The sequence below is a fragment of the Adelges cooleyi genome, unplaced genomic scaffold (assembly GCF_023614345.1).
Source record: "Adelges cooleyi isolate 19-005CV unplaced genomic scaffold, UGA_ACOO_1.1 ACOO_flye_CR_arks_rails_tigmint_CR_PRNA_25, whole genome shotgun sequence".
In the NCBI taxonomy this organism is placed as follows: Eukaryota; Metazoa; Arthropoda; class Insecta; order Hemiptera; family Adelgidae; genus Adelges; species Adelges cooleyi.
In genome coordinates, this window is record NW_026095915.1 from 1,320,939 (window position 1) to 1,347,546 (window position 26,608).

At 36.7% G+C, this 26,608-nt stretch overlaps 1 protein-coding gene across 1 annotated transcript in view; it reads right to left on the bottom strand.

Moving 5' to 3' along the window:
• Window positions 1-25,969, bottom strand: part of LOC126837507 (rap1 GTPase-activating protein 1) — a 120,878-nt gene extending 94,909 nt beyond the window's left edge. The window contains exon 1 of the mRNA XM_050571427.1: window positions 25,607-25,969. Coding sequence (XP_050427384.1) covers window positions 25,607-25,662 — 56 coding nt within the window. The 5' untranslated portion in view covers window positions 25,663-25,969. The remainder of the gene's footprint in view (window positions 1-25,606) is intronic.
• Window positions 25,970-26,608: the final 639 nt, after the last annotated feature.

Here is a 26,608-nt window from a genome sequence, read left to right on the forward strand (position 1 = left end):
ACCATTGTTGTAGTCCTTGCCTACATCGTTATTGGTCTCTACACACAATGATGTACTAACGGCCTAGCCTTAATTCTTGAACGTCATCGTTATACACGGTTTGAGTTTAATTTTAAACGAAAAAAAGTCATTATATTAGCAACGTTAAAGTGGTCAACGCTTTTTCCACCGACCGGTAAAGTCTAAAACAAAAAAAATCCCTAATGACCTTCTACCATGTGAAATACAATAAAACAAATTTTGGGCAATATTTACAGCAAAAAAAAAGGACTACCAGTTGGACAAGGGGTCACAATAAGTAAAACAGTACAGTAACTGTATATATTTTTGCTCTACATGGTAGCTCACCCATTTCTCGTTAGCGTATCGAAACTAGGTTATAAAAATCCGCAGTGATTTTGTCGATGACAGTCCATTGTTGAGGAAACGACAAATAAAAAAACAATTCAGATTTGCGATACTGTAAAATACATTATAATAATATATTGTGCGCAACGAAAGCGGTCGTTTTAATGATGTCACATTACTTTCTAGTTTGCCGGTTTATTCGTTTTTTTATTTGATACCGATTTAAAAAATAAAAACCTGCATTTCTACAATGCCTATTTAGCGTACCCACATTGTTACTTGCGGTTAGGACTTCCTCCAAGTATTGATTTTTTATTACTAAAACAGCAAAAAAAAAATTGCCTGTCGACTTGCCATCAACTATGGACAACGGTTGTTCGTTTATTTCATACAATATTTCACCTGAGGATATTCTCAAACTTTTAAAATAGTTTCCAGACCTCTTGGAGCTATATTTTTGAAACTATAAGGGTTTTTGTAAAATTTCGATTTGTTTTGGCAATTTAGTTCACAATAGTTTACAAACAAACTAGATAGCAACCTTCCTGACAAAATTCTTTTGGGTTTTAAATAGGTCCCAGCACTCTTAAGAGTTTTGGACTTTTTAGGAAATCTAAAACTCAACCTGTTAAGTCAAAATGTGTTTACGTCGAATTAATTATACACAGACCTGCGACAGATAACAAATGCGAATCGATGAAGTGCAATGAAAAAGAAACAAATCCATAATATTGCTACCGTGCAATATTATTATTAGACCATTTACAACGGGTAGAGCCAAAACATATACAATATTATACTTAGGATAAACGAAAAAGTAAATCATAGCTTTTTTTACCATACCTAATATGAGATGTCGAATTAGCGTACAAATGAATGTGATTTTTAGTTCAATTAAATAAATTAAATATTATTTTTTTAACTATCATTATTGAGGTCACTATTATTTTATCCATAATATGTATAAAGTTGCAATGATTTTTTTTGTTTTTTTTTTTAGCAGAAGTTTTGAATAATCCAAGAGTTTATTTGCACCTAACAATTGTATGAAATGCATGAATAACATACTATAATATAAATATATAATATTTATTAAGGGGCAATAGATAGGCAATATTTGACAAAAATCTATCTATTCCTGTTGTAAGATCAAAACAAAAGCCTAATGAAAACCCGACTTTGTTCGAGACAATAAAACAAAACATTTTTAGTGTTTAAATTTTCGAAAAAAATATGTTAAGGGTATTATTTATGCGTTGTGCTAAGATCCTAACACAGTGGTGCAGCACGCTGGCAACTTTATGGGTTTCCAATGCGATAAACTATTGCTTTTCAATGACAATAAGGGCAAAGGTATTTAAAAATCTGGACGCATAAAACGGATATGTCCGTAGCCGTGGGGTCGTAAAAGCGTAAGGCTATATAACAACAATAATATATTATAATAATAGTAGCAATAACGAAGGAAAAAGCTGACCCGGATTTACATGGATCCATACACTGGCCGTGGCTCGACATAAATATTTACTATAGGCAATAAACAACCCGGCAACTAGATTAATTCCCGGGACGATTCCGACAAGACGTGCTAAAGACGGTTGGCGATTAAAATAAAAAAAAACCGTTAAAAATATTTCAAAATACAATTATTAAATCCATCCTACACGAATTGACACACAACTACTAGGAATTTTCAAATATCTTCAACATGAAATCTGTTTTAAGATTACCACAACCATTTCCCCACCTTATACCGAGTGTTGAAAAATTCCAATACTTAGGAGTACTGCTCAGTACAAAGAATGATAGGTCACGTGAGATTAGTGTGATAATAGCGAAGGCAGAAAGAGCATCTTTTGCACTAGCAAAATTCCTCAAATCCAATGATTAAGACCAGTACATGACACAAGAAATGGAGAAGGAAGTTCAACAAGGAACTTCAGGAAGAACTGGGCTTAGTTACCAGTCACTAGTTACATAAAAGGACAAAGAACACGGTGGTTGGGCCACATTATGAGAAGCAGCGAAGAGGAAACCATCAGAGCAGTTATGGAATGGAAACCGGAAGGGAAAAGACCTCGAGGCAGACCGAGGAAGAGGTGACTAGACGTAGTAGAAGAGGATCTTAAAGCTCTGGGAGTGCAAGATAGGAAGGCAATTGTTCAGGATCGAGAGAGATGGAGGGATGTAGTGATAGCGGCAAAGACTCTAATAGAGTTGTAAATGCCAGCAAAGAAGAAGAATTGCTTATGAGACTTTTTTCATCATTTCGTCCCGTTGAAAAGAATCGAAGGTTGTGCTATACCTTCAAAACTTGCTAGCGCTACGGTTCCTCAGATATTATCTTAGTTCAAGGCCACAGATTTGACAGATTAGAGATTCGCGAAGATCACAGTGTAGCCGCATTTATTGTGCAGAAATTTTACAATATTATTACAAACACCTCGTCAATCATACGATTTTAATTATAACTGACCGTTATTAGATCATTTCTTTTGTTTAATCTGCCATATTACTATGAAACTGTTATACTTAAATCCGCGGTCACACTGATTTCATTTTGAGTCACGTGACGTCATGGTTTTTGTTTACACGCTGAGTGAGCTATCTGTTTTCATCTAGTCTGTGTGCGCCAAAAGCAATAAAGTTCACTCGGACGTTCGCATCGATACGACAAAAAAGTGGTGTAAATAAATTCTCGGCGTACCTGGCCGGATGTGCGTCCCTCGGCGACAGAGGTTTTTGCACTAAATTGTCATTACCTACTGTGAAAACCAAGTCCGGCAGTGTATTATTATATAAAAAAGAACACAACCTCCTAACCGACGAAGGGTGCACTCTAAACTTGAACGTCGTCCCTGTGTACGTATAATATGTGTGTCACAGTAGGCGCCCTCTTCAAGACAACGCTCTCGACGTTAACGAACTAAACACGGCGGTGGTAGTGGTCGAAGACCCTTTATCCGGGGGTTGTCCGGCCAGGGGGATGTAGACAACGGTTAAGTACCCCATCGAGGCGTCTCGTTAGTCCGTCAACCGGACCGTGACAAAACGGGTACACCGGAATTTGGGTTCGAATGGTACGAACTAAAGAAATCGGAAGTCGCAGATGTCAGAGGAGAATTAAAAATTTGTTATGCACGTAATTAAACGCAGTCGTCGACCGACAAACGCCTTCTGTGTACACACAATACCACCTTTATGGTAGACGTTCAATTAAAAGACACACACAGTCGAGCATCTTGATCGGTTTTTTACCCTCTTACCCTCTTAATGTTTAAGTAGAACACCGGAGTTATATATGCATTTGCATGTTCACACTGAGTGTAAGCATGAGAGTTTGAAATGTTGGTGTTTCAAATCGAACCGTTTTTATTTTGCATACTTTATTATTAGCGCATAACGTCAGTGCACATTTTATACAGTCTTGACTAATATAAATTAACCATTTCCTATTTCCTAATCTAAAAAACGCGATAATTTAAAATTACAACGGAAAAATGTTTGAAAATAATATTTTTTTAAATTAGGAAAAATATTTTTTTTTTGTCTAACATAGTTCTATGTTTGCAACACAGCTGTTATTGTTGTATTTAGTATATTAATTAAAATGATGAAATTTCTCACGTTCCTCAAGTATTAAAACTGATATTTTTTATATTTTAGAACATATTTTAATTAGTTCGACACTAACTAAATATTTTCACTTTGCATGTTTACATCATATTTTTAGCACATTGGGAGTGCATATAACTCCGGTCTCTAGTCATAAGTATAGTTTGAAAAATACAAGAAAACCGCATACCGTTCAACGCGATGTGTGTGTCAAATACTTTACGAACATATCAAATGCTTTTAATTGAACGCCCACTGTGTAATCTAATGAAACCGTCATGTGCTAAGACGTCAGCTGCTGCCCTTCTTGATTTTCGCACGTCACAACTAATTGTGTAAATAACTACTCGGCTGTCCAAGCGAGTGTATGAGTAATCGCAAAATCTTGTTAAAACTATACCATATCGTTGCGTCCGTTTCCAATAACCATCGTGTGATATATCTCTCATAATGTGTGTGTCTCTCTCTCTCTCTCTCTAATTTCACCCTCAGACGCCACGGTCGAGCCAAAGTCTAATCGCAGAGACGACCACCGAATGGGATTTGTTGCTTTCGCCTTGGAATTTTATCAACTACAGACTACTTGGTCGCGTCACTCGCAATAATAATATGACGGAAGTGGCGTCTGCGAGTTGTTCAGTAGGACGTCCTCCAGCGCCTCTCTGATTAAACCCAAAGGTCCCGGGGTATAATTTGATTTGCCGCCACTATATACAACAGACACGGTGCTGCTGAACACTTGTCACTGCTGTTAACGGGGGTTAGCCGATAACGCATTATTTTGATCGACTTCGTCGCGAGCACCAGGTGCCTGAGACACAGCAGAACCACAATTTGATTACTAGCTGAATTTCCCGGCTTCGCCCGGGCAGAGTTAAGGGCGCCTTCAAATTCTTCTCGTGCAATTAGGTCACAAACAACAAAAGTTAAAATATTAGGTTAAATTTGGATTAGATAGGTTCTAACTATTGAACAATCGACGACCCTCGATATCGTAGAAACCCTATCTGATTTGAGGAATGAATTTACTAGATTATAAAATCATAAACTACCACACCTTTAACGACAAATGCCGGCAGCTTAAACAGCGAGCCGGTCCACAAGATTAGTCTTTGCTTAAATTTAATGGCCACAGTTTGATTACGGATAAATGCTGCCAGAAATCAAACTTGTGGCTTATTTTATAGACAATTTAGCTTCTCGTGTTAAAGGGTTAAAGATTACAAGATTATTTAACTTCTAGTTGAAATTAATCAAAAAGTTCAACGAGTTGAAGCAGAAGAGTCTGTCTTTCAGAATCGATTCGATCCGATCAGGTGAGATTCAAAAGTCATTTAATCTTTGAGGCAAATGTATTCCAATCTCAATTCTGGAGCATTTTCAAGCATCCTTGGTCTTATCATAAGGAATCAATGTGTGATTTTCGCCATCGACCGATACCAATCTCTCCTATTATCAGGTGACAGTGGGCGGCTGTGGAGAAAAGTGAGTGTTGACTTTTATATATTTCAACGTCTCCGGTTCAAATGCAGCAAACGGGTTTGCTATTGTATGCTCAAAACCTTGGCTACGGTTCATTCGATCAACTTCGAACCGACAACACTCATTAAACCCGTCCGGCATCTGCATCAACAATAAGATACACAGTGCAAATGAAATCACCACAATGGCCACAGACACCTTTCCGAACACTGTCCGACGACAATGGTATTTTTATTCGCGTACGGACTAGATGACTGACGGCATTCTTTGTAAACGCATTTTCAGCCGATCAGCGGTTCGCCATTGATATGAACGCTATTGTAGGGCGTTCTTTGCGAGCCGTTGTGTTACGGGAATCGTCTTCGACGGCATTCCAGCGATGGAGAACTGCCTCGGGGAGCAATACACAATGTCCACCGCAGCAGCAACAGGTCCAAGCTATTTCAGACCAAGCACGTCATAAACGTCTCTCCCTCTCCTTGTTGCTCTCAAAAAATCCAGTGAAAACGTCTTATTCAAAACAGTGACACGCGTTTTTTTTTTTTTGAGAAATAAAATATACTTTAACGGTACGGGGCAGCCGTACCGTACATACACTATGCGCGTCGTGCGGTTTATGATTTGAAACACAACTGGTCGTCTTCAACAGTTATATAGACCGGTCGGCAACACCAATAAAATAATATATTACACATATTGAGCGGTACACAACAGCGGTATTTGCTATTGTATACGATGGATGGTAGTGCAATGGTAATTCCTTGACGGGGAGTTAACTAAATTAAACGTTTGGGTACTTCAGATCCGTATTAACCGCATTAAATTATGCACGATGGCTCGTAATTCGACAGCCATTGCGGTTTTAATAAGTCCACTATGTTTGCCAAAGACCCTAGTGTTGACTTTAGCCCAAATAACAACTTCGTCAACTACAGTGGTCCGACAACGTTTCGGAGAACGCCAAGAGTTATTAAATAACTACAGTACACATACAATAACAGTTGTTATTTTTAATGTTTTGGAATTTCCGTATCTTACGTTATTGTTATCTCATTAATGAGTGACCATTACATTAGCTTCGATACCGTTTATGAATACTGCAGCACAGTAGCAGCTTGTACGGTGGTTTAAGACTACTCGTTGATCGACGGGTATAAAAAAAATTAATCTCTGACCTGCAAGCTGGTCACGAATGGTTACGCTGCTAGGTAGGTTTATCTATGTTTGGTAAACATTCGCAACGGACCAGTAGTCGGCCGTATAGCACAGACACCGAGGTCATGTCTTATAACAGTTTGGGAGCTTTTATAATTGCATATTTTCATTTTACAATGACGCAATCCACACTGCGAATTTGGGTCAAACAGTAACAGATGACAGATCCTCAAACGGTCAAATGATCGGACGGATGAAACAGTGGCGACCCGTCGCCACCGGCCTGTTTGCGCGTACAAGCGCTAAAATTTAAATCATCTTGTATGCAGAGAGAGAAAGAGGGAGAGAGAGACTCCAACGCTATATTAACTACCGGATAACCGGATCACAACGACAGCAGAGAGAGTATAAATTATTCACAGGTTCTGTAGAACTATTATGCATGCTTCGTTAATTGTGCGGTTCCGACAACAACCGGCCGCCGGACGTAGAATCTTCTTCTTGCGGATACGGCTTGCCTGGCCATGTCATTTTTTTAGCTTCGATGCAAAGCAGAGATGCTGTTTTTTATCGCCTTCGTTGAATTTTCTTCGCCATGCCATCGCAGTTGCACATAATATCGTGAACGACTAAATCAGCCCAAACGTACCGGTCGCAAAGCGTCCGACGAATGGATCTGCATCTATACATATTTTACAAACTGATTGATTGTGACCAACAGCGCTGGCACGTTTTAGCCGAGCGCACCGTTTGCATATTATGCTAAGCCACGGGGACAATGCTGGATTCAATGGCAATTGAAGAGACAATAGGATTGGGATTTTCTTTTGCGATACACACGCACGTCCGACTAATTTCAATAATCGGTTCATAGCCAATGCCACACTGTGATGGAATATCCGATGTCAAAGCCGTACGGATCCGCACCTTCTTCGGTATTGCCGGCACGTCCGGGATGTGCTGCCGAACGTCACGCGGGTATCTCTGGCCAGCAATCGCTCAAGGCGCGTTCTACTGTAAACACACACACACACACGAGCACGATACGGTTATTTCGAAGGAGAAAAAAAATGAACGGTTTGCTAGGAATTCAAACAACGTGTAATTAACGGTGCGGAATACAAACGGGAATGTATCCACGACGCCTCCGGGAGTATCCGGCCGAACGTGGTCGCTTTTTCGCCGATTCGTTGTCTCTGCACGGGCACTGCACTATTGTGTTGGCCCTTGGGTTTTCTACTTATATCAGCTATTTATTCAGTAAACGCCACAAATCATTTGCATTTAAAATCATCCGTTTTCTCATCGTATCGAATAGCAGAGACGACAAACGTAGGAGTGTAGTATTCGCCTTGTCGAAAATCGTTCCCGCCGTCGATTGTTTCATGTCCGTGTCGGTGCATAATAATATGAGCTTATCAGTCCACGTGTACATGGCACAACGCTGCTATATACAGATCAATCCGTGAAGCTGTTGGTTTCACATAATAATAATATATATTATTGAACCGTATGAAATCCTGAGCGACAGATAAACGTTTCCAGGTTAAGGTCGTCCCCCAACGCCGCTTTAATATTATATTTTGCACCAGGTGCCGATCCGAGGGGAGCTGCTATAAATGCTCGCCTCGTCTCTATTGTCTTTTAATCTCCATAACTCAACAATTAGATTATTAGCCGAACAAATTAGTATTCTCAATTTATATTCAAACGTTTAACCGCTCTCCCATCCCGACCCTCTGCTCACTTCGCAGATTATATTATAATCGCTTGTTCTAGAATATATTTGTGTGTGTGTGTGTGTGCTTGGTTGAACTGCTAGATGGAAAGTCAAAATTCGAATAGGACATTTTATGTGAATAGTTTTAGTACTCGTCTTGAGGCTGTAAAATGGATAAATAACGTTTTAGATATTTTAAACACTCAAACTTCAAAATACCAACTCGACAGTAATGCGTTTATTGCTAAATTTATCGAATACAATTATAGAACATAACAATATAATTTTGGGTATTTTATCATCAATAATATTACAACACTTGTTTACCGGGACGCATTGTTTAGGTTCGATTTCAATATTTATTATTAATTCAGCGACAGGAATTATAAATATGCATTTCCACGTTTATACTGACTATATGCACGGTCAGGACGGTTTGGATGGTTTGAAATGTGGATGTTTCAAATCAAACTGTTTTCATAGCTGTTATTGGTGCATATAGATTGCATATTTTATACACTTAATAAATAAATAAACTATTTCCTATTTCCAAAACTGAATATTACAATAATCTACAATATAGGTGATATAAAAATATGTTATTCAACCATTTTAATTAAACCTACCACAGAACCATTTTTGAGAAGCAAAAATAGTATGTCTTAATTAAGGAAAAATCATTTTTTTTTTTTAAACATTTTTATATTGGCAACACTGTTGTTGTTGTATTTAGTATATCAATTAAAATTTTGAAAGGTTTCAAGTTTTCTGGGTGTAAAAATTGATATTTTTAATAATTTTAAGAACATATTTAAATTTGGTTGTATTTTATGTCTTTTTAGTTAAAATTCTTAACATTTTCTAATGTAAAATACAAATGTGATTTACAAAAAATTTGTACCTATTGCACATGATGTAAGTGCATACTTTTAAAGTTTTTGTGCATATTTATTTTTATTTTTACTCTGCATGTTTGCACCATAGTTGGCACCTTTTTAGCGCATTATAACACCGGTGTCTAATTTATATTTTGAGAGACGGCGCGAAAAGGAGAAATCGCAGACTATCGAATAGTGTGTCTAAGATAATATTTTATAACTTTATATTACATATTATATTATAGACTTGCGTGGGTAGTCCATTAGTAAGTAACCCGGTGAGGTGGGGAAGGAGGTGGGGGTGGGGGGTTAAACCACTGTATAGCGGGCGGTGTGCATTATCTCAACTCGGATGAAAAACAACAGCTGTTGGCGCCGAAAAAGTTTGTCCAGACGAGTGAACTTATAATGTTTTGCCGACCTCACCGCACTTGCTGGGTGTATAATATACTTGGAGTTTTGAGAAAAATTTTGTAGTATTCGAACCCCCTTAAATCCCCCATAAGCCCCAAAGTGTCTTATTTCCGAGCACCGTATTAGATTAAAAACTTGTGTCGGGTTTTTTTTTTTTTTTTGTTATAACGTTATGATAATGTTTATTATGCTAATATTCTTGCTACTGAGAACAGATAACAGTGACCACGTATTAATTAACAATTGTTTGTCATGTACGCGACACTTTATCTTAATAGTTATTTTAATAAAAAAAAAAAAATACTCTTAAAATCGAATAGAAAAATATATATTTAACAAGTTAAATACTTGGATGTAATCAAATTAAGGAGATGTTTCGTTTTTGTTAAAAATTTAAAGATTTAATGTTTTCACAAGAAGAACAATGATAACAGTAATTAATATGCTAAAATCACGACTAGTGTGGTAGATACTCACTCTAATGAGTTCATCTAAAACTTTATAGTGCACTAAAAACAAAAAGCTTTAGCATATTACCATTGAAAAAGACGTTTAATACTAATAACCGGTTAAACGAATTGAGACAATATTACCATAATATACATTATATTGTCCCGTTATAAAACGGAAGTCTTTTATTTTGATATTAGAAAACGATTATTGTCTACTTTGCGCGCTGTCAAAACGATAAAGAAATAAATAAGAAATAGAATTCAAAAATTCAACCGCCTTAACGGAAGCCGTATAATAATATATTTGCATTAATTAAACAGCAAACGACGTTCAAACAATAATCAAAATAATATACATGTCGACCTGTCAATTGATAGGCGATTTTTTTTTTTTCATTAAGACATATCGAATTGCACAACGGCGACACATAATTTAACTGTAAACCCCGGGGGGGGTTAACCCTTTGTGACTTTTACCTGTCCTGTTGGAATTTATTGTGTGTACATTGAAAAACCACCCAGTTAGGCAGTCAGTATTCTACAGTAACTTATACAGTAAAATACAAAATTAAATTAAATAGCTAATCTGTTGGTATATATATATATATATAAATGGTATATTATAATATAGCTATCGAGCATAAAAAAAATACACTTCAGTTGAATATTTAATTTGTAATATTGTTTAACCTTCGACCGACAACTACAGTAGTTCAATATATTTATGATTTTCAACAATTATTTAGAGTCCATCTATTTATAACGTCTGACGCTTTGGTCACCATTTTCGGTACTCAATGCACTCAACTGGTTGAAATAAGCACATAAATAGTTGTAAAAATAAAAATCCATTAGATTATGACGGATCAGCGAACAAACTGTGACTTTGGCTAAATTACTATTGTAATCGTTTCAATGGTCGCCAATCCGGCTGCGCGTTTGTGTACAGCCTTATCGAGCATGGTCTTTGACACTTGTCGGGCGGATTACATAATAACCGAGAGTTACAAAACAATAATAAATACAACGACCACGACTATATTGTGCCTAACAATAATATCAATAAATGGCTATAAGTGTTTGTTGTTTGTATTAGCATAAACCGTGTACCATGCAAGTAGGCGTCTGCAAATAAAAAGCCAATAAAAAAACATTCTAATAATACATGAAACAAAACACGAGTTTTGCCTAAACCCCACGCAAACAACCTGACGACCCGACAGTGGTGGTGGCCACCAACACATTGTATTTCCTTAGTGTATATCCAATTACCAATTCATAACTTTGGTATTCAAACAGAACACATTAAATTCAGCTCTGTTATGTGGAAAAAATCCTTTCAGTTCAGTTCCACCGTGTGCTGCCTGACTAGAAGTAAGAGTACCCGGGCCAGGTTTTTTTTTTTTTTTGCTGTCCATACTGTCAACGTTTTAGACTATAATAATAATTGCTCTTCGATAGCAGATTAGCAGATATTAATCAGCTGAAATACATGTTATTATAAACAAAATATCGATTTTACGGGGGTTCTTATAATCTTGGACCACTGTGGCATCGGGTACCCTCCCCTCGCCCCTCTCCCACTAAGGGGTGGCAGTCGTAGCCCTGGATAGGAAAAACCTTTTAACGGCAACCGGTTCGCGTTGACGCGTTAAAAACAAACCTTAACGACACCAGACTGCTAAAACAGAATAGTAGAGTTGTTCGTGCACTCGCCATTCTTGTAAAGTGCCGTTTCACAATGGTCATTCAATACACTATAGTCGATTACATAATAGTCATAGTACTAATATAATACACTGTGATTGTTTCGGAGACGAGAACCGTCACCGCCTGTCTTCGCTGGACCCGGTATTCCAATGTGATTAAAAAAAGCTTCAATGGAAACCTAGGTTTACACAGCCAACAGTCAACGACCACTGACAGCTAACTAAGAACGTGTACGGACGTTGTGTGCGACTGAACTCGTGTACACTCCGGCTTGACTTAAGGCCGAGGTCGATTTTTTTGGTTAAGTCACGCACAGTGCGTTTTCGATACAATTCGGACCGACCGAGTGCATTGTAGTAATAATAGTATTAATAATAATATAGCTCGTTATGCAGCAACAATATTTTCACACAATGACAATTATTGTGAAGCACAAAAAAAAAAACCTGAAGCTTTTTTATTTAATACATTTTTCTCGTACCGCTGCTGCTCGACGGGTAATTGACAGATCCGTCACTTAATCACGGTATTATAATATTCGATCCGATCTCGGGACGTAGCTTCAAATGCGTTGTCAAAATCTCTTTGGGATAACCGAATATATAAATAATATACAGGCGGAAAATGGTGCCGGAAAATGTCAAACACAATAATCACTGAAACCGCCGCCGGTACTTTATTACTATTGGATTTTGAGTGGGACCGTCGGATTAAGACGATTGATGTATTGTGCATCTTTATTGTGATAAGATGTGTGGGATATCTAACTTAACCATCGGTCAACGCTGTATTTGTCACGCGAATCAAAAACCTTGTTTCTAGAATTACAATGATTTGGAGGAATTCCAATATACCAACTTAAATATAGATTGCGCAGAGAGAGAGAGTTTCGAGGTTCGAGGAATCAGAGAAATAGACACCACAATGGTTTTACCTACATTGTTTGTGCCAACATAAATAGTGAAAATATGATAACAAACAGTTGTTAGTTTGTTAAAGAATTACCGTTTACATTGTTTGTGAAACGTGCATGCTGTGTGGATCTGGTGGAAATCTGGTGGACCTGAAATCAGTATTCCCAAGAGCGACTTTGTTTAACAAATTTCCAAACGTGGTATCATGTTGGACTCGACCAGTCCTCCAGCAATCTGCAATTTTCGTAGCGACTGTGTAATTTCAGTTCTCGTTTGTCTTTGAAACACAAAATAATGCTATAATTCCTTACGCGATCAGGCACAGTCTGGCAAGTGCAGATAATATGTGAAACAGTGGCCTAATAGGGTTAGGAGTGCACGTTCCTCTATGGACAGTCTGAAGCTCCCTCAAGTTTTCGCAACAAGTTCCCGCGTTTGGTTGATATCAGTCGGTGGGATTCGAGCCCCTCGAGGTTGTGAAATAGTCTAAGCCGTTACTTCACAACGTTATATCTATGGAAATAATTCCACCCTCTATGCGTGTGAGCGTATCATACAAGTCTTCGACTTGGGGGGGGGGGGGTGAGGGAGACGATGGTCCGCGGGCTGTTGCGTCACACATCGCGCTTGTAACGGTCATGGGTGGTTAGTTTTTAACACTTGTAGAACGCCTCTGAAAGCTAGCGGGAGGTCGATGACCGTTTTTCTTTGTAGAGCCCATGCACATGTGCACAGACAATAAGAACCGTGTGCGCGCATGTACACAGAATCGCGCGCCAGTCCAAAGAGAAAGAAGAGAACAAACGTCCTGGCTTTACATATAGTACCTTTATGTGTGCGAGGTGTGTGTGTGTGTGTGTGTGTGTGTGTACAATGCCGATACACGCGAAAGGGGGATGATGATTGCTCTCTCGGCAACCCCTTTTTGGCGACCAACTGTGACTTGAAGTTTTTTTTCTCTCAAAACACACCTGTCCACTACCGCCGGGCACGGGGAAAATATCCTATCGAGTTAGCGTCGTTGACGGATGCCGAGGGAATAATAATCGTTTTCCATATTCTTTGTCCGCGTCCCCTTCCGTCAGGTCACCGTCGTAATTACATCTCTCGGATCATGCGAAATTTGAATAATAAACACCACACCGCGGTGTGGGTCCAACTGCCTTGAACGGAAACGGTCAGTCCAACGGCACGATCATAATCCGGCCCTTAAAATTATCCAAAAACGATCTCCACCTATGGAACTCTAAACTCGAAGGAACAGAGTCAACAGTGGATCATATTTGTGAACATTTTAGGACTCACGAATTGATTGTGCTTTTTCAGACAATCTAATAGCGAAATTGATCAATCGATGGACAGTCTAGGATCAACTACTCTACTTGGCAATTGAGTCTTCGACCTTTTTTAACAAGATTACGGCTTAAGCAGCACTTTACGATGAGTGAAATTTGTAAATGAATCGTTCAGTGTGTTTCCAGAACCCAATCTTGATAGCTCAGATTCAGACGTTTACACCTACTTGAATTATGTATAACTGTGACTATGATTTTTTTCCCCGTGCATCGTACATTATTATTATAATCGTCTTGACATGTGATTATTTAGTTCCACGAAACAGAATAAAGACATAACTGCAGCCGGCAATATATGATAATAATTGTGCCATCGACATTATGACATATCATAATAACGGTCATACTCCTAGATCTTTTTATAAGAATTAACCTAACGAAGATTCAACGAATACGAAATGGATCTGAGTCCGAAATAATGATTTACGAAGATGACAAATTATGATCGATGATCTATGTATGGCGTTGTCCTACCGTAAGGAGTTGAATCTGGCAAGTTAATTACCGATATTCCAGGTTTGGACTGCCGAGACAGAATCTATTAAAAATATCAATGGAGTTGGAGATGGAGATGAGCTTGAGGTCGACCGCTTGCGTACGAGTCCGCAACCACGGGAGACATATTCATGTGATATATATATATATATAAGGATATAGAAGGATATAGAAGGATATAAGGATATAAAAAAGGTATTAGGATGTATATTTTCGTTAGGTTTTTTGGTAACGTTGTAAAAACTGTCGATTTTTCCGGTTGTGTGCCAAGAGACAAAGTAAAGGCATGAAAATGTCAAAAAGTTATCTACTAGTTCTCTGGGTTTTAGCAGAGACCCTTCTGTTCGGTCGGTCACAGAATACGAGTGTCGTACGTCCCGTGGATGGGTTTAGGTTAGGCTGGCCAAGTTCGATTGCAATGGACTTAAGTTTGCTACCGGAATTAGGGAATTGAAAGAAACCAGGTAGTCAAATATTAGATCCGTTTTAAGTGTTGGGCGTCCTTACCTGAAGTATTAGCATGTTGTTTGTGTATTGTATTATGCCGGTTTGTGAAAATTCTCTTTGGATCTTCGACGATGACGTCATCACGATAATATTTATTTACACCCTAAATTACCACAGCTCGGGGCTACTAACTGTTCATCGGACGTTTCACCTATGTAATAAATAATGCGCGGGCCATAATAACGACGATGTGTATAAACAACCCGTTTGCCTTATGCATACGATTATAATGTACACAACACATATGCATATACACATTATTATTACCTATTCTATAGCCGTGGATGAGCGCGACGAATTACCCACAGTGCGCGTTTCGCATTTTTTTCGGTCCATCGGCCGACCCGATAGGAGTGCATTAATTATTAATTTAATATCGTATCAGCACTAGAGGCTCGTGCAATCTCACCACTGAACTCAATATAGTATGGAACGCGTAGCCAGAATGAAAAATGCCTGGCACCTGGGAGGCAGCCATTCTGTGTACAAATTTTGTAGAAAGTAAAAAATGCTACTTTACTTTTCCATGATGCAATATGTTAAAATGTTAGGTTAGGTGATAATGACATGAAGATAACTCAGTCATATGTTTGATAAATCATAGAAAAAACAATAAATACCATAGACAAAACAATAACTGATCACAAGTGGACAGTTTCATAAGCAACCGACTGTAGGCAGAATTGGACATTTAGATATTTTTTTCGAATTAATCATTATAGATTTTGTCGAATATAAGAATTCTTCGAATAAACCATTATAGATTTGGTCGAATAAAAAAATTATTCGAATAAATCATTATAGATTTTGTCAAATATAAGAATTATTCAAATAAATCATCTTAGATTTTATCGAATAGAGATAATTGTTCGAATAAATTATTTGTTATCCGAATAAAAAATGGGCAACTCTGACTATAGACAATACGCGTTCCATAATACATTGAGTTGGGTGAATCTCGCGGTCCGAGAAAAATATATGATATTAATATTATTTCATACACACACACACAACGTCCGGCCGGAACCGGAACTAATATGCGGTCATTCGAAAAACGCGGAATTTAACCGTTTATTAACCGTTTTCTCTTTTTTTTTTCCGCCCCCCATTAATCTCGTCGATCGTAATCGGATTTTTTAATATCGATTGGCCCGGAAATATATATATATATTTTTATTTAAGAAAGATTTATTTCCCCGACGCTGTGGGAATCGCGGACCGACGTCCGAAGCCCACGCGGTTCGGCTGTTCCTGTTGGGGCACATATGCGCGCGTTGGCGAATCAAATTAGTCCGGTCGCTAGAGATTTCCCCCCGAAAAAAAAAAAAAAATCAAAAATAATAATATTATTAATAGACTTGCCACCTAAACGCAATAATTCATATTACAGAAAAACTCATCGACATCAGCCGACCACTTAACAACAGCAGCAGCACACAGCACGCGCTCTCCGCCACATTTCCCCTCCGCCAAGGCAACACAGCACACACGCCAATATCCCATACTATTATCCACCCGTTACCGCATGATATTATAACCTATACACGTTTATAATGTAGGTACCTACATAATGTAACACAATATAATATACTGTCAGGTGAAAACCGAAACCGCCTCGGGGCACGCGTTCTCCGGCTCGTCCTGTTTTTCCTGCTACCGCCCGGCATCTCCTCCTTCGTCCGTATTTTTTTTGTTTAATAAGGCCTACCGACATACCTACCTACCCTCCTTGCCCCCTGCCCACCCCGGAATATGATAAATAACATATTATTATTCACAATCATACAGCGCACACCCTTCGACCGGGGGGTCGTCCGTAAAAAGGACGGTTTTGGCGACGGCGGTGGTTTTTTAATCGGATCAACCTTATTACATTTTTGCCGGTACGGTGGTACGCGATTAATACAAAATAATAGGTATAATGAAAACGTATTGTGCGGTATAGTATAGACGGGGAGAAAAAACAACACACCAATAAACAGTACAATACTACCCCCCCATTTGTCGGCCAATATACTTTTAGCACAGGAGGTTTATTCTTTAGAGTTTACCCAAAAAAAAAAACGATTAGACATATTGAGAAATAGGCGCAGATTTAAGGAAAATTTCCCTATACCTACCAGCACTGTCCGTTTATCAAGATGGCGGACATGGCGTTATCTATTTCCATAGATAAGCTTTATTAGACAACGTTCCTTCGTGTATGGTCCAGTTTTTACTATTATTAATTATTTTTATTTTTTAAAACTTTCTTTCGACGCAAAAATTGAACAAATATTAAATGTGTTAAATAACTCAGTGCCAAAATCTAGCTCGAACCAGAACAGACTACCGAAAACCATGTTCCATCAAAGTATTGGTTCGACAAGAGTTGCAATTAACAGTGTAGCCACTTGAGAAATTCGTTGGGTAAAATAACTGTAACTACACTGAGATGTGCACAATATTATCATAGAGAATAGATATTAAAGTGTGATGTTAACACTTGACGGAACGTTATGGGGGCAGGTTCTCATAACACCTGATTTTTAAACTTCAATCGTTTCTTAAGGTTACGGTTAAACTGAAAATTGCAACTTTTGTCGAATCAATTGTTCCTCCTATAACTGAAGTTGAATAAAAATATCGAATATTCACTTGAAACTGTATAAACTATGGTATGGTTAGGTTTACTTGATTGGTTCCCAAGCATTTTGGATCGGCTGTTATTAGTTTTAGCTAAGTGCAACCGGCCGAATATGTTTCCGGCCTAATGATCCGGCTTAAAGAGGGGCGAGGGGTATAATTACACCGCGCAAACGATTGCAATGATAACGATTGCAATTGTATAGGGCTGACGACGAGCACGAGAATAAAAATAATACACAAACAAATCCAGCACATGTCTGGTGAACGAACAGATTCGATTTGCTCGGTTACGCTGTCGCCGGCAAACGGACGTGCATGGATTTGATTGGGATTTCTCTTTTTTCAAAACACAAAATATACGTGAGTGTACTCAATCGTTACTCAAGTAGGTACTTTGGTCATTTTCTTGTGGTGGTGCGACGACAAAACGACTTTATCAATACAACAAAAAAAAAAAAATAAATAATATATCGACCGGGTGATGCACTCACGGACATACCAACTATAATGGAACCGACTGAATTATTGACATCTAACGTTGTCCACGTTTTTTTAATTTTTTTATTTAATAACAAAATATTTGGTCGATTTAATTTTATTCGGTCGCGAATAAACAACTTTGTTGTCTGTGAAAATTATAATTACATTTGAAAATGTACTACATTAAAAACCACAACCATATTGGGAATCGGCGAGAAAACCCCTACAGGTTGTCGGTGGAATTTATAAGTTCTTATACAAAAGATTCGGTTTGTAGTAAAAAAAAAAAAACAAAACCAAAAAACTGTACAAAATACTAGTTTGAAATATTTAAATGCATACTATGCAGATGCACAATGTCCAACAATTTCACATAATAGTATTCACTGGTTTGTAATTTTTATACGAATAAATAAATTTGAAATTATTCCAATAATCTTTCATTCGAATAAAAAATTATTTTTCAAATTATTCGAATAACTTTTACTTGGATAATAACTTATCATCTAGATGATTATTTCGGTAATGTCATATTCGAATGATGCACTGATGCAACTCTGATTACAGCTGCTACCGGAATTGGGTTGATGGTGATAGCTAAAAACCCGTCTGACCGAATTTGACTACCGTGTACTTGCACCGGACTCGTTGCTGAACTTACACATTAACCCAACCTAACCAAACCATTTTTTTTTTTAATCGACAACCACCCCGTACTAAGCCTTAGGAAATACTTGAGGTGGTCGCCATTGTTTGTTGACTAAATCGATTTACACTTTTATTTGGTCCGTAGGAAGGACATGCTCTCAAAAGAAAATACATTTCCTTAACAACTAATAACTACTAACCGACAACTTAATAACTGTAATTGCGACTTCTGCCCCGCGTTCACCTAACCTAACCTAACCTAACCTAACCTAACCTAATCTAACCTAAACTCACAGCCCTAGCCGAGTGCGGACAATTTAAATGGATTTGGTGCTACTGATAACTAATGGAGGTTAAATAAAATAACATATAGTGCGTCGTTTCCATGCAACTATATACTGTAGTATTTGATTTTCAATTGAAAAACTAAATTAAAACACAATATTTTTAATCTACGTGGAAACGTTATCTGACACGCAGACAATAAATCAGCCTTTTTGTATGTGTGTGTGTGTGTGTGTATACATATCATTTAGGTATTATAATAATAATAGTATAGACATGTTGTATGCACAATAAAATACCGATTTTATCTGTTCGGCGACCCGGAAAAAGAGGATGCGCCGGCCGGTTATTATAATATATTTTTTATTATATGACATAATAACAATAAAACTTCAGTACTGCCGGTGCTGGTGTGTGTGTTCGATATGATCGAAGTTGCATCTGGCTGCTGGAGAGTTGACCCGAAACATAATACTGGGAGACAATTTTTGAAAGATTATTTTGGTACTTGTTTTTCTAAAAACAAAACACCTAGGTACAGGTGAACTGATACCTACGACCTCACGCCGATTCGATGGTATAATGGTAAATAGTAATTAAATATGTATTAAATAAACAACAACGCTGTAAAATTACAATAGTAAAACATTGTAATTATTATTAACAGCTGTTATGGGCCCGATTGCACCACGCTGTCGTCGAAAACAAAAATATGAAAAGAATCCGGTCTCGACTTCAGAACTGGAACGCGTTCAACGGTGGCACAACGATTTTGTTTCGAACCATTTAAAAGGAAATTAAGCCAAACGGTACGACGTGTAAAATAAGAACAGCTACAACAGGCCTCAATAATAATATAATATTATGGACAACAACGGTGTATTTGATTTGGGATAATATATATATATATATATACATTTTATTTTTGGTCCGACTGCTTTACTTGTAGTAATTATAATGGGTTCGTCGAAACCGGAATGAATTCTGGAAAAAAAAAATATATATTTTTCTACTGTAAGTATACAACGACCCATATTACAATATGTTTTCCACGAACCGTAGCAGTGTCACTGGTGTTCAAGCCAGAGTTGTGCGAAATCCTTATTCGAATAATTTGTTTTCAATTTATTCGAATAAAATATGAACAATTCGTAGAATTATTTTGAAAATTATTCGAATAATTGTTATACGATTAAAATTGAAATTATTCGAAAAAACCTTCATTCGAATAAAAATTACTTTTTTTCGAATAACTTTTACTTGGATAATGCATCATCTAGAATCTAGATGATTTTTTAGATAATGTTATATTCGAATGATGCACTGATGCGCAACTCTGATTACAGCTTCTACCGGAATTGTGTTGATGACGGTGGTTAAAGATAAACAATTAGTTTCACATCGAGTTCAGATGCCAAAAAGACTACCGATTAGTTAAGTTAGGTATTATTTTTCTGGAGCGATAAATCACCATAAGGACTCGCGCCTTTTTCGGCCAAAACTGATAACAAGTGATATTTTTTTTTTAAGTAAAAACGTCCCACTTCTTTTATTCTTCCAATTCGAGCAGCGTCAAAGTTATCTATCGAGAACACAAAACACATTATAATAACGCAATAACTTCTCAGTACAGACGATAGATGTCTTTTTTTTTTTTTTAACAAATGTTTGCAGACCTTCGGTTATTAATCGCACGTTACCGACGAGTTATTTTAACGGTATCGTGTTAAACACACGCATACACGAGTTCACGTGTCAAAAGTGCGTTTATATTAATAAAAAAAAGGTGTTTAAACAATAATTGAGTTATTAGAAAATTTTAATCAAATATTTCAACACTGTCTGCCGTGGCTCTTGTTTAGTTGGAGTTTTTCGTCGAATCGTGCCACCGCGTTTTGTCTTTTGTGTGATTTTACTGCTCGCCACGACAATGCATTGGTGGCCAACGTCGATTGCGTCGATACTAGTAGTTTGTGCCGTCGCTGTGCTGTGCTTCGACGTTGACAGTGTAGACGAATCGCAAAAACCGGAACTGGCTAACAATTTAAACACGTTGATGCGTCACCGGGGTTGGGCGGACGGCATGCGCGACGTGAAAATCTTAATCAATTCTTGCACGGCCATCTCGGATCCCGTGTCGGCAATGCTGGGAGCCGGAGTGCCGCCGATCGACGAGTCCACCGCGATCGACAGATACAAGGAGATCTGGACCGTGCTGATGTGCAAGTACGGCGAGATCGTCCGCCAGTACAAGACGCTCGTGCAACGGTTCATATGGGTTTGCCGGCACCAAAGAGCGGCCGACCCTTCGCACCGCGGGTACCTGCCCTGTGTCCGTTCGCTGCTGGTCAAGCTGCACAGCGCGTCGCCCAGGTTCAAATGCATGCGAGACGCGCTGGACTTTGTGTACTCGCTGGGCCGGCAACGGCAACGCAAGCCCAGCGTGATGGTCGGCATGCGAATGTTGGCCGAGTACACTGCCACCGTGGGACCGAGAACGTCGGCTAACATGTCCGCGCACGGCGACGACCTGCTGGTGATCGATCAAGAGGTAAAAAACATAAGCGCACACATCACGCAAACATACGAACAGTTCATGTATCAGTTCGCCCACCGGCATTGTTTCGTCCAGAAACGCCCGGCGATGAGTGCACAGAAGTTCTACGACGATTTCCTGTACAAAAAAAGCCACCGGCTGGTACCGGAAGAGACGACGTTACTGGCACACGTACAAAACGCAATCGACTCGTTCGTCAACGACATTTTCGACAGTTGCTTCTACAAGTTGGGCTTTGCCTACGCCGTCGGCGTCGAGGGAAAAGTCATAATCACGGCTAATTAAACAATCGTTACCTACACGTTTACCGGGTGGATCAATCGACCGAGAAAATAACAACTATATCCCACTTGTAGGTAGACATTTTTTTTTGTTTAAGAAAATTGTAATATTATATTGACAGGTGGATAGCAAATAATAAAACGTATCAACGTGGCAATGCACCGTTTACCATACCTACACGTAGACTAAAATAAGTGTTTGAGTAAACAAAAAAAAAAAAAAAACTCTTTAAAAAAAAAAAAAACGGCCGTCACACAATTATTGGAAAATATTACTAAAGAAAAAGTCGGATACACAACTACGATTTAGACTTGAAAATTTAAATTCTTCTAATTTTTACAACTTTTGATACATTTGTTTAGTGTTTGAAAATTGTATAAAATATTTCAAATTTTATTATTATTATTATTTTTTTGTCTTGTAATATAATTAAATAAAAAAACATATTAAATATTTCACTGAAATCCATTTTTTTTTCTCATTTTCAATTTGTAATATTTTTTATGACATAACACTTTTATTTAGCAATATTTAAAAACACTTTATAAATTTGGAAACTGTGTTTACCCATTATACGTTTTAATATTAATAAAAAAATAATAAACAACACAGTGTACTTTTATTAAACTTAATTGGACGTAAAGGTTAAATCACTTTAATGTGTGATAGTGATTACACGTTGAAAAATTATAATACTGTGAAGTGAATAATGATCTCACTTAGCGGTCGCCCTATAACCAGAGTTGTGTGAATTATTCGAATAAAACTACATCTAAATAATCATCTAGATAACGCATTATTCAAATAAAAGTTATTCGAATAATTTTTTAAATAGTTTGTAAATGTTTTTATAATTGTGTATTTGTGGCGAATATAATTTCAAAAATTCATTTTTATTCGAATAGTTTTTAAATTAATTATTCGAATTATATTTATTCTAAGAAATAATTTTCAATCCAATTATTCTATTAGAAGTTATTCCAATAATTTCTAATTTAATTATTCGAATAAAAAAATGATTAGAATAAATTTCAAATATACTACTTAAATATATTTTAAGTAGTTATTTTTTAAAACAATATTTCACATAAATTTCATATAATATATCTAATACATTTACAAAACATATACGACTAGTATATATTTATATATATCTACAGGGTGGTCAACCAACCGTGAACTACTCAATATATTTTTTCCATGTTATTTTTGTACAATGTGATCTCAATTTTTCACATTTTTTTTAGTTTTTACTCTCCTCCCAACTCAGTTTTTTTTTATAGCAACTTTTGAAACTCAAATGGTAACGCATATATTTCATTCAGTTTTTAAAATTAGAATAATGATTCCCAAATATTTTTTATTACTGGTTTAGTGTAACAATAATTGAAGTAGTCAAAAAGGTTTCGGTTCACTTTGGCCGAACAGGTTCCAAACCGAGATGACGTTTCCAGACTAAACATCTTTCTTGTCAAACGCAATATCAGACGGATAATAATCATACTAATATTATTCATATCATCATCCTTGGGTACAGATGATAAAAAAAACTAGTAATAAAAATATTGTAATCAGCAAATATTTATATTTTTTTACGGTTCTTTTTATTTTGTTATATTTTATCTTTCCGTTATAACACATTGCAAATATTAGAAGACAAAAAATACTACACTATTAAGAAATGACCTATGTTTGTATTGATAACTGCGCGCGACAAGCCTGGACGGTAATCGCTTAATTTTTTTTTATATTTTAATCTATCAATAAAAAAAAATGTAGCAACGACTTAATGGCTACTTTGAATAAAACAAAAAAAAACTCAATTAACACAGTTAGATAGTCGAGAAAATTCACTTAGGTTGCGAGAACGACCTAAATAACGAAACCGCCAATTTGTTAACACACTTAAAGTGTGCGTATGACGTGCTGTTTTGATAAATCCTACTTAAGCTCTTATGTGTACAACAAAATATTAAAACAACAATAGTTTTGGAATGGACCGTGTGGGAAAAATAAATAAATAAAACGCACTAACGTGTCAAACTACCGTTACCATCACACACGATTATATAGTTTAACACAATTTATATTAATATTATAATATAATATAACTCGTGTGTGTGTGTGTGTGTGAATTAAGGAAGTGAATCGGATTTACCAATAGCGGTAATTAGGTTTGTGTAACCGACCAAAAAAAAAAAATAAATAAATAAAATAATTTGTTTACATAATTACAGTTTAATACTTCTAATATATTTGTGATATTTAGAGAAAATACTCGATGGTTAATATTGGCGTTATCGAATAATTGTCAGGGATAACACATTTTTTATGAACTAAAAAAATAAAATAGTTTTAAAGGTTATGTATGATGATTATGGTCAAATTGGTCTAAAAAAAATAAACCAATTTGACCAAACCCTTTATTTAGATCCATCGCAAAACCTAACCTTACCCTTTGAATCGATTTGTATGATCAAAGTCTAAACAGTGCAAAATGTGCGTTTCGGTTTTGCAGCAACAAAAAAAGTGAGGTTTTTTTTTTTAAATACAATTTATTTAATAATTACTATCACAATATTGAATGTGCGAGAAAATGTGTTTGAAATTATAATTTGAGTATATTAGTGTGGACACGGCAGTCTATGATAGTTTATCGCCTTTGTTTATACCCATATGTCTTAATTAACAATAATACAATACACCTGTTGACTGTTGATATTCACTCACGCACAGCAACAAAGAAACCAAGTCAAAGTGCTAGTACCCCTCTTTTATTTGGGTTTCCTTAATAAAAAAACAATGGATTATTTATAAGAAAATTGTACATATTATAGCCCCATATTATTCTAGACCTACCTTTGGCCGAATTTTCAAACCTTATGGCCAAGGACTTAAAAAAAATAATAATAATAGAGTTTTCTCCAAATACCATCTCAGCTCCACATAAAAATAATTAATTTAGCATCACAGATATATCTTATCAAAAAACACCTTGTTTATAGTATTGGAAATTTAGATGGCGACAATTTCATTTCTATTATTCCAATGTTTTTTTTTATACCAAATTTTTAATTTTAATTTTAGTGGTTTCAATTTTTTTATACTTATACACATCATTTGTAATATTCCTATGTTTTAATTACCAAAGTCTCTATTTTTATGTTAGTCGTTTCAAGTTGTATTCGTAAATCGGTAAATAAATTTAAAGTATTTCTTTGGAACTGATATTTTAGTTTAAAAAAAAAATTATGAATTTTGTACAATTTAAAACATACTTATTATCATAATGTTATTATTACTATAGCAAGTCGATTATACTGATGTTGGAATTTCTTAAAATTAATTTTACTATGATAATTTTTTATATTATTATAATTCTTCATTGTCGTTAGTCATAATGTAAACAACGGGGTCTTCGATAAGAAAAATAGTCAGGTAGACTTCAACATTAATTCTTAGTCGGCTATCTAGTTGTATTAAAATATATCTGTGTTTAGCATCCTATCCGAAGCGTTTCAAATGCATTCTAATCCCACGTGGCGCTTTCCCTGTGACGACAATAACATTGTTATCTATTCTCACACCAATTACCACAAAACCAACACAATGATATCATTATTGGGTACCTTCCAGAGGTTAACATCGAGTAATATTAATAGTGTCTTGGACACGACTCACCTGTCCCGTTTGTTGTCGTCTTTGGTCAGTCTTTCCAGCATTTGCACGTCGACCATTGTCGGTAAGCACAAAAATTATTATACAGCCGGTAATATACCTACGCTGCCTTTGGCAAAAGCTGCGTGTGTGTTATCCTTTGTCGCGGACCCGAACCGACATGGTAGGTACCTTGTATTATTATCGTGTAACCCGACGGTGGTGCGTTACCGGCAGTGATAATAATAATAATTATTAAGATAAGTGTTAATGTCGGTAAAAAATTAAAACTACGACAAAAAAAATAAGAACAAACCAAACTGGCGGTCGCGCACAAACACACACACACAATAAAATTACTAATTTTTTTTTTAATATTTATAATATTATTTAGACCGTTTAGTTAAATATATACCTAATAAAATGTATATTATCGATAAAAAAAAAAAAAAAAACCAAAACACAGCACACGCGCACGTTTTTCGGCGGAGAGGCGGATTCGACAAGGCGGACGGGTGTAACGTCACCGGGTACGTGCGGGAGCACACTGGCGCGCGCGGTCGCCGGTCGGCCAAAACGGAACAGGCTAGGAAGAACTGGTCTTTATCCCCGGCGGTGCACGTGTGCAGTAGTAGTACCGCGGTGTGTGTGTGTGTGTTGTATATCTAATAATAATAATAAAGGTACCCAACGTGCATTGCGTGCATTGCCCACTCTCGGCGTCCAGAAAACCCCTCGGGAACCGCGCGGGCCAACCGACGATAATAATACAACAATTTATTCGGGGTGACCAAATCACAATATTACACCGCCAATAGTCAATACCGTTACAGTATTATTATGGAAAAGCAATAACAGAGCAATAGGCAGAGTCGCGACAAAACAAAAAAAAAAAACAGTTTTTTTTTTTGTTTAAACATTTTAAAAACATCGTTTTTTTTTAAAAACGTTTTAAACTAATTTTAATTAAATTTAGCACAGTATATTATAAGTATGTAGAATTGTAGATGTTATATTACATATTAA